The sequence below is a fragment of the Trematomus bernacchii genome, unplaced genomic scaffold (assembly GCF_902827165.1).
Source record: "Trematomus bernacchii unplaced genomic scaffold, fTreBer1.1, whole genome shotgun sequence".
Classification (NCBI taxonomy): Eukaryota; Metazoa; Chordata; class Actinopteri; order Perciformes; family Nototheniidae; genus Trematomus; species Trematomus bernacchii.
In genome coordinates this window covers 714,400-726,495 of record NW_022987803.1, presented here as the reverse complement: position 1 = coordinate 726,495, position 12,096 = coordinate 714,400, and the positions used below count along the sequence as shown (strand labels likewise).

The window sequence follows — 12,096 nt, the reverse complement described above, 5'->3', positions numbered from 1 at the left end:
GATCCATTGCAGCTGGCTTCACAATAATTAAATGTATTTATCACGGGGGCGGTCTCAAGTCAGACTGGGGGCAGGATCTTCATCACGGGCCTTTCACGGGCCATTCACGGGCCGTTCACGGGCCGACCACGACCCTCGCGTTTCAAACTGTCCTAAATAAGCTGCTACATCTGTACTTTCATAGGGGGAAAGTAGAAGGTCAATGATAGAAATATAGAATATAAAAAATCAAGAAGATACTGTAAGTGATCTCTACAATAAAACAGTTTAGTGCCGGATGTACAAAGATATTAATATGAGGATGTGCAAAACAGACAAACTAATTAACCTTTAATAAGACATTAAAGAATACTTTAGGTTAAGGTCTTCTTTTAACCTGTTACGCACTAGGGATGCCAGAAACTGACCATGACCAAAATTGAAGATCGGACAGCCCTGGCGAATATTAATCGATTAATCGCCCCCCCCCCCCCCCCCCCCCCCGGAGGAGGAAAAAAAAAACACTGACAAATGGTATTCCGTTGTTTTCTTTTACTGGAACGTGTACATGGTACAAAAGGGCTCTTCAGGTAGAACAGTTTTAATAATAGCATCATTGAAATAAATAGCCTACTTTATGTGTGTGCGTGCATCGCGCATCTTCAACTAAAGGCTATGGCAGGCACTTTAGAACAATAGGCCGTACAATTTCACCTTCATAGCCTAGTAAACAATCACGAATAAAATAATACTGCAGTAATCAGTTAACAAAAACAATAGCATCACTTGCTTATGCATCAAAATAATAAATCAAAATGGCATTATAGTCTATAAATAACAGTAGGCCTATTGTATTGAACATTCTAACAAACAGTAGCGAGTGAGTCTTTTAGGCTATAGATTGAAAATTAGGCTCCAAATACAAATTAAATCAGCTTCACTTGCAACAACAAAACGTCTTACTATTTAGTTCTTGTTCAAAAAGATGAGCTGGTCGACGTGGTCAGGGTGTAGGCGAGAGCGCAGCCGGTTAAGGATTAGTCCTGCCGCCGAAAAAACCCTTTCCGAGGGCACAGACGTGGCTGGCACACACAAATATGACCTCGCAAGTTGTGCCAACCTTTCGTACTTCGTCTCATTTACTCTCCACCAATCGAGGGGATCCAAATGGGGAGCGATGCACTTTTCATCACAGTAGTGGCTTAATTCCATTTCAGGCGTTACAGGTGTCTCCGCGTGGTATTCTTCGCCAAACAATGTTAGCATTGCAGACTTGTTGTCGTATCGTGGTCTCTTGGCCGCTGCAGACCCCCCCGCTGCAGACCCCCCCGCTGATTCAGACTCAGAGGAGTCCTCCTCGGTGATCTCTGGTTTGGCGTCTGCTCCCACAGCTAAGGCTGAAAGCAGCTCCTTGACTCTGGCCTTGACAGCATCCCTGAGCGCATCGTTAGCAAACTTTAGATGTTTATGCCGCGGGTCAAGAAACGATGCGATGAACGGAACTTTCTTGGCACTCTCCACTTCGTCGGGTTTCAGTCGCCGTTTCAGTGACACAGACACGGTTTGCTTGTACTCCGCAACCTTTTTAGACTCTTCTGGAGCAACAGGCAGGTGTTTGGTCAGCAAAGTTGCTGTGACAGGATAAATCATAGAGCTGGAAACCCCTGACTCTCCACACAGGGCAGTAGTAGCGCATTTCAGGGAGCGCAACACCGGCAGCATCTCTTCCATCACGATCCAGCTGTCATCGGCCAGGTCAAGGGTCCTAGCGTCTGACAGAGTTGTGACACTTCGGTCCGAAAGAACCGCAGCAACAGCCCAGCGCTGCTCCAGCAGGCGATCAAACATGTCGTAGATGGAATTCCACCTCGTACGACAGTACTGTATCAGGCGGTGATCTGGCAGTGTTTGATCAACCTGTTTCTGACAAAGCGCCTGTGTTGCTACTGTGCTGTGGTGGAAATGTGACACAAGTCGACTGGCACCGGCGACAATATGATGTATGGGCTTCAGCTTGAATCCATCATTTATTGCAAGTTGGAGTGTATGGGCATAACATGGACTTGAATCCCAATCCAAGTACTCATTGTTGGCGAGAGTAACATTGCTCGCGTTGTCATGCACACACGCAGTCACTTTCTCCAGTATCCCCCAGGACTCGGTAGCACTGCGGAGCCCCTCAGCTAAATTCTCTGCCGTGTGCCGTTCGGGCGTTGCACGGGTCTGTAGAACCGCACTCTTCATCTCCCATTCACTATCGATATAATGGCAGGTTATGGTAACATAGGATTCAGTTGTGAGTGCCGTCCACCCGTCGGTGGTTATCGACACCTTTGAGACAGTTGATAAGCTTCTGCGCAGATCTTCTGCCTTATCTTTGTACAGCTTTTCAATTCGTTTGGTCATTGTAGTACGGCCCGGGACCCTGTAATCTGGTTCCACGCTTGCCATAAGCTCAAGGAAACCGCCTCCTTCCACGAAACTTATTGGCAGCATGTCCTTCACTATCATATTGGTGATAAGTGCAGTTATGTCACCTGCATGCCTGTTATCACAACGACGTGGCCTTGAAATGAAGTTGGTAATGGCCGGCTGTGCTGCGTCTGTGTCTGTAGGCACTTCTTTGGCATGCTTCGCACTCAAATGCGAACGCATTGATGACGTTGAGCCGTGGTAGACCAACGTCTTTTCGCAGAGCTTGCATCTGACTTCTTTGGCACATGTCAGTTCGAAGTAGTTCCACGAGGAACTCTTCTTTGGACGTGCCGCTCTGTTCATCTTTCGTTGTGTTCTCACTGTTCTGTCGCCAATAAATCAATCGCACGTGTGACGGAGAGGGAGGGGAGGGGAGGGGCGGGGTCGGTGTGCAGCAGCAGTCTGCACTCTGCGCTGCTGGCTTCCTCCAAGTTTACAGTAAAACAAACTGGTGGTGTGATCAATGGTCATTTACAATTATTAATACTATTACTATTATTAGCATTAGTCTATATTTTGGTTGAAACCAAACCAGGAAAAAAAAGAAAAACATAAATATTAATAAAAAAATATATTAATAAAATCTATTTTTAAAAATAATATTCGATTATGGAGACTGTAACGAATAATCGAATAATCGAATAATCGCTGGCATCCCTATTACGCACGGCCCCCCCGGTACCGGGCGGATAAACGCGTCATTTGCAGGAAACAACGTCTAAGGAATCTTAATATTTAATAAACTATGAATGTTTTATATCCATGTAACGGGAAGAAACTCAGCTAACTGATCTTTTTAAAAAAAAATCAAAAAAAAAACCACAATGCTAACACTCAGCCTCTGAATTAGCCACGAGCGAAAAAATGTAACCTAAAATGGCACTTAAACTCACAATAACTCCCTTATTACTTATCCTAGATGCACAGCCAACCACTCGTTTTTGGTCTCCTGGAGACACAGAATCTAGGGGTGCCCACCTCAACACTCACGGGCCGTCTCCACGGCAGCGTTAAAAAATCTTGAAACGCTTCTGCCCATTCACTTTGAATGGGGTGACGTCACTTTTTTTCGCTTTCGCCGAAATGCATTGTGGGCAGGCGAGCGGAGATTCTCAGGATTTTCAAGATCCAAAGTTGAACAATGTTCAACTTTTGAAGCTGAGGAGGAAGCGTCAGCCAATCAAATCCCGTGTACGCAAATCTGACAGTTCAAGCTCTAGCCAATCAAACGGCGTGTATGCTGGGAGAGATATCCCGCAGATCATTTCCTCATATTCCAAAAAATGGAGGAGAAATTAGCGGTAGCGAATCAATCACCCGGTGCTTTATGACCAGACCTACCGGGATATAAACTGGAGGAGCCAGGCATGGAGGGAGGTGGCAGAGACAGTGGTATGTTTTCGCCTGTTTTGGGCAGTTTATATCCAGTTTACTTCGGGCTTTTTGGCTTCGTATGTCGCGGGCGGGAGATTCATGTGATTGGTTGATCGCAAAAAAATCCCCAAGCTTCAGATACGCCCACCTCCAAGATTTTTTTAACGCTGCCGTGGAGACGGCCCGTCAGTGATAAACATTTGCGACGCTATAAACGAAAGCGTACATCATAACATGTGGAGCTAGGTAGCTAGAAACGCTAACATGGCTTACCTTGGTCAAAACTGGTCTTCAATGGCATTTAAACGATAAAAAAACGAAGCTGCAGTTAATTCAATGTATCTCTGCCCTCTTTGAAATGATTTCTGATAATCCATAAGCAATAAACAGGGTGCGTACGGGTGCTGGAAATCCTTGAAAATGCTTGAAATTGTACGAGGTGTTTTCAAGGTTTGAAAAGTGCTTGAATTTTGGGAATGGTGCTTGAATTTGGGATAAAGTACTTGAAATTGTAAATGCTTTACTTCGCTTTTTAGATTAAAAGAAAATAAAGAAGTCGGAGCGCGCTTAATTGCTTCGCTTTTACAAAAAACAGCTCCGCTCCGGCCTTCCCGCGCAATGCGCGTGACCGGCAAGTGTTTTTGTTACGTGTGTGACCTGGGCATTCTGATGAGTGATAGATGACAGTATGCCAGGAGGTTGCCGTTTCAACGAGCGTTGGCTAGCAGAAGACAAATACAAGCCATGGCTAAGACGAGGGTCAAGCGAAGCCCAAGAGTAGCCTCCTGCAAAGTGTGCAACAATAACGATGCGAGAGTCTGCGCTGACGAGCCACACACCACACGAAAGGTACGCTGTAGTAGAACATTTTAGATTAGGCTATCGTTGCATGTAAAATACATGACACTTTTCTCTGTGCGCGGCAAAACAAGCTCGCCAAAATGGCTTCACTAGTCTGGCAGTATTTTAAGTGTCCGAAAATGACAATAAAATAGCGGTATGCAACGTGTGTGTGAAGCAGAAATCCTGCAGCTCCACCCGCTGTGACGGACCGGTGAGCGGAGCAGAACACACATTAAGAGTTAGACCTACCACACTTAGCTATTTTATCTACCTCTGGAACAAGCTAAACTAGTTATAAATATATTTATTCTTCACTGTCGGGTCGCTCATTACTGGATCAGTGAGCTGCAGGAGATACTGACGGGCTGTCAGGAGAGAGAGAGAGGGGGAGAGAGGAAAAGAGAGTGATATCGGTATCGGCCGATACTGATTCCGGCGATCGGCTCCAAAATTGGCTATCGGAGCATCCCTAATAATTGTATATGATATGTTTTATAATGATTGATCATGAAAGTGTTATCAAAGCTGGTAAAGTTGCAGCTAGTTTGAATGACTTTGTATACTACAGAGTAGCTTGTGAATTTACTCCAGGTGGAACTAAAGTCTGATTTAACACTTGATTATATTTCACATCATTCATCCACATCTGTAAAGTAACTAAATGTATTAAATACATGTAGTGGAGTCAAAGTACACCATTTACCTCTGACTTGTGTTTACTGCCAACCTAAAAGTACCTCAAAAATAGTAATCAATAATATATTGAAAAGTTATTTGGCTGATTGTTTTATATTGGCTCAGCCAGGTTATATGGGATGCCCAGTCTACGTACAGATGGGTCACACATTTTGAAATATTAAACTTAGTTTTCTTTTCTAACATTTTTAATTTTTCATCCTCATGTAGAATGCTATTATGAAACACACATTTGGTTGTTTATAGCATAAAGAACATCTGATTTAATGTGAGGTAGGGAAATAATCATTTGAGTATAAGTATGTGTATATAAATATGTAATTTACAACAGCTGTAAGATGCTTGAAAAGCTTGAAAATGCACCTTGAAAATGCTTGAAAAGTGCTTGAATTTGACTTTGGAAAAGGTGTAAGAACCCTGAATAAAACTGCTTTTTCGTTTCCAAATGCCAGAGCTAGAGATCGGTCCACTCTGCTGCACATTTACATGCGCGCAGCCCCCACCTTCTCTCTTCACAACGTGTGTGTGTGGGGGCCTCCCCCTTCGATTCTATTGGCTCTAACGGTCAGAAAGAGATCCAAATCGACCAAGGGGGGCCAGAGATATGGAAAAAAAAACATTTTCAAATCACCTCAGAGGTGGGGTGGTTTTGGCTAAACCTCTCTAAAAAGGTCAAATGTCACTTGTTTTGCATCAATCTTGATACAGGGTACTTATTATATGTTGTACTTTGGATTCCTAAAGCTTTTAGTCTACTAACCCATCATCCAAGGGTAGTTTTCACTATCTGTAAAAAATAATCTTTGGACGGACACTATAATTTACAGTTTTTTACTATGTAAAATCTGAATTTTCTTTAAAATAAAAAACATCTATATTGATTCTGACACTTCTACATCCAACTCACAGATGTAACCTTGCTTTGATAAAAGAAATTATTCATATAACCCTTTCAGAAGTTAAGTTGTAGTCATTTGTTTTGGGCATGTCATTTTCGAGCCTGAAACATGAAAAACAGGCTTGGTGCTTAACAGGTTAAATAAGAAAAAAGCTTTGGGGGTATCTACACATAAATATTATGCCTGACAAAGTACTTAACGTCTAATATATTGCTTTCCTGCAATGTTAACTATGTTGAAGCACTTATTTTAACTGATATTATACACATTAATTATACTCTTATGTATGTAGATAGTATAAGAAATGTGCAGAATTTGACAGTTTAATGGTGGAGGTATACACACATATTGATAGATGTCTTGTAATGCACTGTTGAGGAACCTATGACCCAAGTCTTTCATTCATTGCATAACTTCAACGTAGTTGTGTATATGATATGTCAATAAACCTTTGAAAATCTTGAAATCTTGAAAGGGATGTGCAAAATAGCCATTATATACAGTTTTTTTAATTAACTATTAGTAGAGAATAACGAGTAATGAATATACTTTATAGGGATCTGCAGATAAATGTTTAGTCTTCTCAAGCACCAACTATCAAATATCTCTCCTGATTGTTGGCACTTGACAATCACCTTTCCCTGAATTTTACTCAGGTGTAACTAAAGTCTGTTTTAAGGGTTGTTTATATTTCACATCATTAAAGGTAGGGTAGGTAAGTTTGAGAAACCGGCTCGAGATCGCTAGAAATTGAAAATACACAACCGGAGAAAATCTGCCACTTCCTTATAGAGCCCCTCCTCCAACACACACGAATGCGCACATGACCAATGAGGGCACGAGATAAGTTTGTGCACAGGCTGACAGGCAGGTAGGCCATCCAGTTATTTTAGTTGGGCCGGCTAAAATGATTGGTCGTGCTTTTTACAGTATCACGGCTTCCACAGATGACATTTTTTTATGGATTTTTTGTCAAAGCACTTAAGATATTCATTGCTATCGGGATGTTAAGAGCATTCCATGGAATATAACAAAAAGTGTATCTCGAGCCGGTTTCTCAAACTTACCTACCCTACCTTTAACAATGCCAAACCTTTTGTTTATACACGCAGGATAGCTGAGGTCAAGAGCTCTCTATAACAGTTGGCCCCATGTCTGTACTCCCTTTTGTTGCTGAATTATTGGCCTTCAAACATGTACTGAGGTCAAGGTTTAAAGGTCAATTTTTCGAAGCAGGAGGCATGGACAACCTTCATACTGACATATGCCACTCTGCAGATCAAGACCTTTCCAATGATGTATTTGGCTTTGCCCTAACACAAAGTTTTAATTTTCTCATTTCATGGGCACATGCCAAGGTGTAGTTTTTTTTTATTACTTTTTCTTTTTCAATGAAGATAGTTACAAGAACTTGGGTGTTTGATCCCAAAAAATAATAATAGAAAGGAAATTAACAAGGTAATATTACAATAAAATTCAAGTTCAAAAGGATATTTACATAATGGACTAGTTAAATCTATCAATCAATCAAATGGTATTTATATAGCCCATAATCACTAAATATACATTTGTGTCAGGGGGCTTTACAGTTTGTGTAGAATATGACACCCTCTGTCCTTAGACCCTCACATCATACAAGGAAAAACTCCCAAAGAAACTATGAATGTCCTCTCCCAGGACGGACAGGCTAGCAACAGGTGTCAAATGTGTATAAATTCAAAATACATTTGCATCAGACAGTCCTGATGTCAACAAATGTAATATATCCATATATAAAGTTATATATAAATTAGGTATTTATTTAAGAACATGTTCCCTATTTTAAAGTGAAGTCTTGTTCATAACCAATAAGCTAGTAGTTTGACTCTAATTGACCTGATCAGGTTCCCTATTCTAAAGTTGCCTCCTCTTCACACTTTGTAAATACATTATTGCACACAAATACTGAAATTAACCTCAACAGCACATGAACAAAGTAGGCACATGTTCAAATATCTGTTTTATTAATGAACCACTAAAGAGAGGTTCAGACACATACCAAAACATGTCAAGTTTCTCCAAGGCTGAGAACACATAGGCCTATGCAGCCTGTACTTTTTAATAAAACAGATTTTATGTATTTGTGATCATACTGTGTGACCTGCTTGTATGTACTTACACAATAGGCGCACTGTTCTCTCTCTGTGTTGTACTGTCTCAGTGTGAACATCTATGGAATGTACCCTAAATTGTAGAATCACTCATAGATTAAACAGCCAGCGAAACTCTTTTGAGAGCCAGGGAATGAGCAGCCATGCTCCTTTATTGACTTATTTGCAGTCCACTGACATTCAAACAGAGTGAAACTATAACAAAAGAAGTTAGTGAAGGCACTTAATGATCTCATACATGCAAGTGTAACATACACAGATTAACACATAGGACCGCTAAGTGTAAACAAGGTAAATATAGCTAATGCTAGATGTGCAATAAGCATGTGTACAGACTAGTATGGCTAACGCTAGCATGTATGCTAACGCTAGCGCGAATGCTAACGCAAATGCTAGCATATTAAGACCAAAACTTATGTACAACAACTTCCTTACTTGCAATAAATATGCACTACTCACCCCTAGATTCCATCGGGTCCGTCTGCGGCGCGTTACGGCTGCGCCGCGGCGATCGCAGCCACTCTAGTCAATGGGTGCTATGCCACCACACGCGGCGCGTTACGGCTCAGAAGCGTCCCAGAAGCGTCTCGGTGCAGGGCTCCTCTAAAATTAGGATGAATCCTATTTTTGACGCGACGCAGCCGTAACGTAATGTCGGGCAGGCAGGAAGTGGAACGTTCAGAGCATATATAGCATATATATATATATATATATATACACACACACAAACTAATTTTGCAGACCCTATCCCTCCGTAGTCTTTCAAGTAGGAGAAATGCCAGCGTTCTCCTCATTATATATATATAGAATAATTATGATGATGAATGCATTTTTTTACCACTAAAATACAGCAACACATCTTTGATTCATGTGTTTTATAACTGGAATATTACAGTTATTATTAACTTTGTCTGTACAAAGTAGCCTGTCCAGGAAATATGCCCAAATCAACAAAAACTGCGAGCCGGCAGGCAAGACGCTCCGCTTCTGAAATGCTTCTGAAACGCGCCTGGTAGGGTATGACGCCGGAGGAGGCCGGACCAAACCGCGGCGCAGACGGACCCGGTGGAATCTAGGGGTTAGAGCAGGGGTGGGCGTTTTACGGCCCGCGGGCCACATCCGGCCCGTTGGCCGGCCTTGGTCAGCCCGTGTGAGGTTGATCATAAATTATAACATAATGAAAAAAAACAGCAACCTTTTCAAAATAAAAGCAACACAGCTGTATTGCTTGCATGGCGTAAATACTTTTCTAACTGTGTTGCTTTTATTTTGAAAAGGGCGCTGCTGTTTTTTTTATTTATTTACGTAAACGCGCATGCCGTGAACAGCTACGAGTGATGCTGGCCGGCTAGTCCTCGAAATGTCCGCTAAGGGCAAAAAAAGAAAGATCGATACTGAATGCCGCATTTTCAACAAGACATGGACCGCTAAGTATTTATTTACAGAAGTGAAAGGTAAAGCTGTGTGTTTAGTTTGTGGTGCGCAGGTCGCTGTGTTCAAGGAGTACAATTTGAGTCGCCACTATGCTACCAAACACGCAGACAAATACAAGAACCTGTCTGAGGAAGAGCGGGCAAAGGGGTCGGATGCTTTGCTAGCTAAGCTGCAAAGCCAACAACACATTTTCACAAAACATTCCACATCCAGAGATGCAGCTGTCAAGACGAGTTATGTCTTAAAAGTAAACCGTTTTCGGACGGAGAGTTCATTAAGGAGTGTTTGTTGGACTCTGCCGCACTAAAATGCCCGGAGAAAAAGGAGGCATTTGAGAAAGTGCCGCTCTCCCGACGCACTGTTACGAGGAGAATTGAGGACATCGCGGGAAATCTGGAGCTTCAGCTGCACAACAGAGCGGTCAACTTTGACTTTTTTTCCTTGGCTTTGGATGAGAGCTGCGATGTACGTGACACTGCCCAGCTACTCATCTTCCTACGTGGGATAACTACAGACTTCAAAATCACGGAGGAGCTGGCAGCCATGCAGTCAATGAAAGGGACAACAACAGGTAGTGATTTGTTCACGGAGGTAAATGCATGTGTGGAAAAGTTGGGACTGAAATGGGACAAGCTGGCAGGCGTGACAACGGATGGTTGTCCAAATCTGACAGGGAAAAATGTTGGACTATTGAAGAGAATGCAGGATAAAGTGACAGAAATTAACCCTGAGCAGAAATTGGTATTTTTGCATTGTATTATACATCAGGAAGTGTTGTGTAAGTCAGTGTTAAAAATTAACCATGTTGTTGATGTTGTAACTAAAATAGTTAACTTCATCAGGGCAAGAGCATTGAATCACAGACAGTTTGTTGCACTTTTGGAGGAAAGTGAGACTGAACATCGTGACATACCCTACCATGCAGCTGTCAGGTGGCTCAGCCTGGGCAAAGTGCTGAAAAGAGTATGGGACCTGAGAGAAGAGATTCAAGACTTCTGTGTGAAGAAAGGAAACGACATCCCACAGCTTTCAGATGCAGACTGGATGGCAGACCTTGGTTTTGCTGTAGATGTGACTGCAATAATGAGTGAACTAAATGTCAAACTGCAAGGCAAGGGCCTTTTTGTGCATGACATGTACAGTGCAGTGAAGGCTTTCATGAGAAAGCTGCAGCTTCTCTCAAGCCAAATGGAGGACAACATTCTCACGCACTTGCCAACACTGAAGGAAGCCACACCATCAGCTGATCACCTCCAGAGGTACTCATCCATGTTAGAAGCACTGCATGGTGAGTTTTCAAGGCGATTTAAAGACTTCAAAACAGTTGAGAATAAAATGAACATGATCTTTTCCCCATTTACATGCCATGTGGATGATGCACCCAGTGATGTTCAGCTTGAACTCATTGACCTGCAGTCTGACACACTTCTGTCAGAGCACTTTAGGTCAGTCTCACTGCCTGAGTTTTACTCTTCCCTGAAAGAGGAGAACTTTCCACACATCAGGAGACGTGCTCAGAAGATGATGGTCCTCTTTGGATCTACCTACATATGTGAACAGACATTCTCAGTGATGAAGTTCAACAAATCCAGATACAGATCCTCTATCACTGATGATCACCTCTCAGCTGTCCTTCGCATATCCACCTCAGACATTGAACCAGATTTCCGTGCACTTGTTCAAGCCCAAGACAGACTGGATTTTTCTCACTGAACAAGTAAAATGAACTGAAAAACAAAAATCAAAAGCACTCATTTATTTTTGTATAAAGCTGATTCATTTCTTATCTTTAACATACTGTAAAACACCTTTTCAGTATTGGTATATTGAGCAGAATTAAGTTCAACTTATTTTTGATTCGGCCCCCCCAACACAGCTCGAGTTTCTGAAGTGGCCCCTTGTCAAAAATAATTGCCCACCCCTGGGTTAGAGGGTTATTTAGGAAAAAGTCTCAACTAATGGCTTATTACTTGTAGAATATGGTCATGTAGAATAAGGCATTCTAAGTGTTTTATAATGACTAATAAAGAACCAATAGGCCAGGGGTACTCAAATACAAATCTAATGGCGCGTTTCCACTACAGCGCGCAGCCCGGTTTAAGAGGGCTGTGACGTCAGCGGCCCGTTTGTGGTTGCGTTTCCACTTGGCCTAGTACCGGCCAGCGGGTCCTAATTCACAGTTTTTCTGGCCTCATAAAATCGTGGGGCCAGGGCCAAAGACAACCGGGCTGAGTTTGTGACGTCAA

The 12,096-nt window shown here is 42.3% G+C and overlaps 1 protein-coding gene across 1 annotated transcript; it reads right to left on the bottom strand.

Annotated features, from left to right (window-relative positions):
• Positions 1–945: 945 nt before the first annotated feature.
• On the bottom strand, positions 946–2,757 carry LOC117498585 (zinc finger BED domain-containing protein 1-like). The gene has a single exon (XM_034150783.1). It carries the CDS (start codon positions 2,755–2,757, stop codon positions 946–948), a length of 1,812 nt encoding a protein of 603 aa, XP_034006674.1.
• Between the last annotated feature and the right edge of the window lie 9,339 nt (positions 2,758–12,096).

What these genes read in the sequence shown, in the direction of transcription:
- LOC117498585 (XM_034150783.1), bottom strand. Translation starts at nt 2,757, where the DNA reads ATGAACAGAGCGGCACGTCCAAAGAAGAGTTCCTCGTGGAACTACTTC.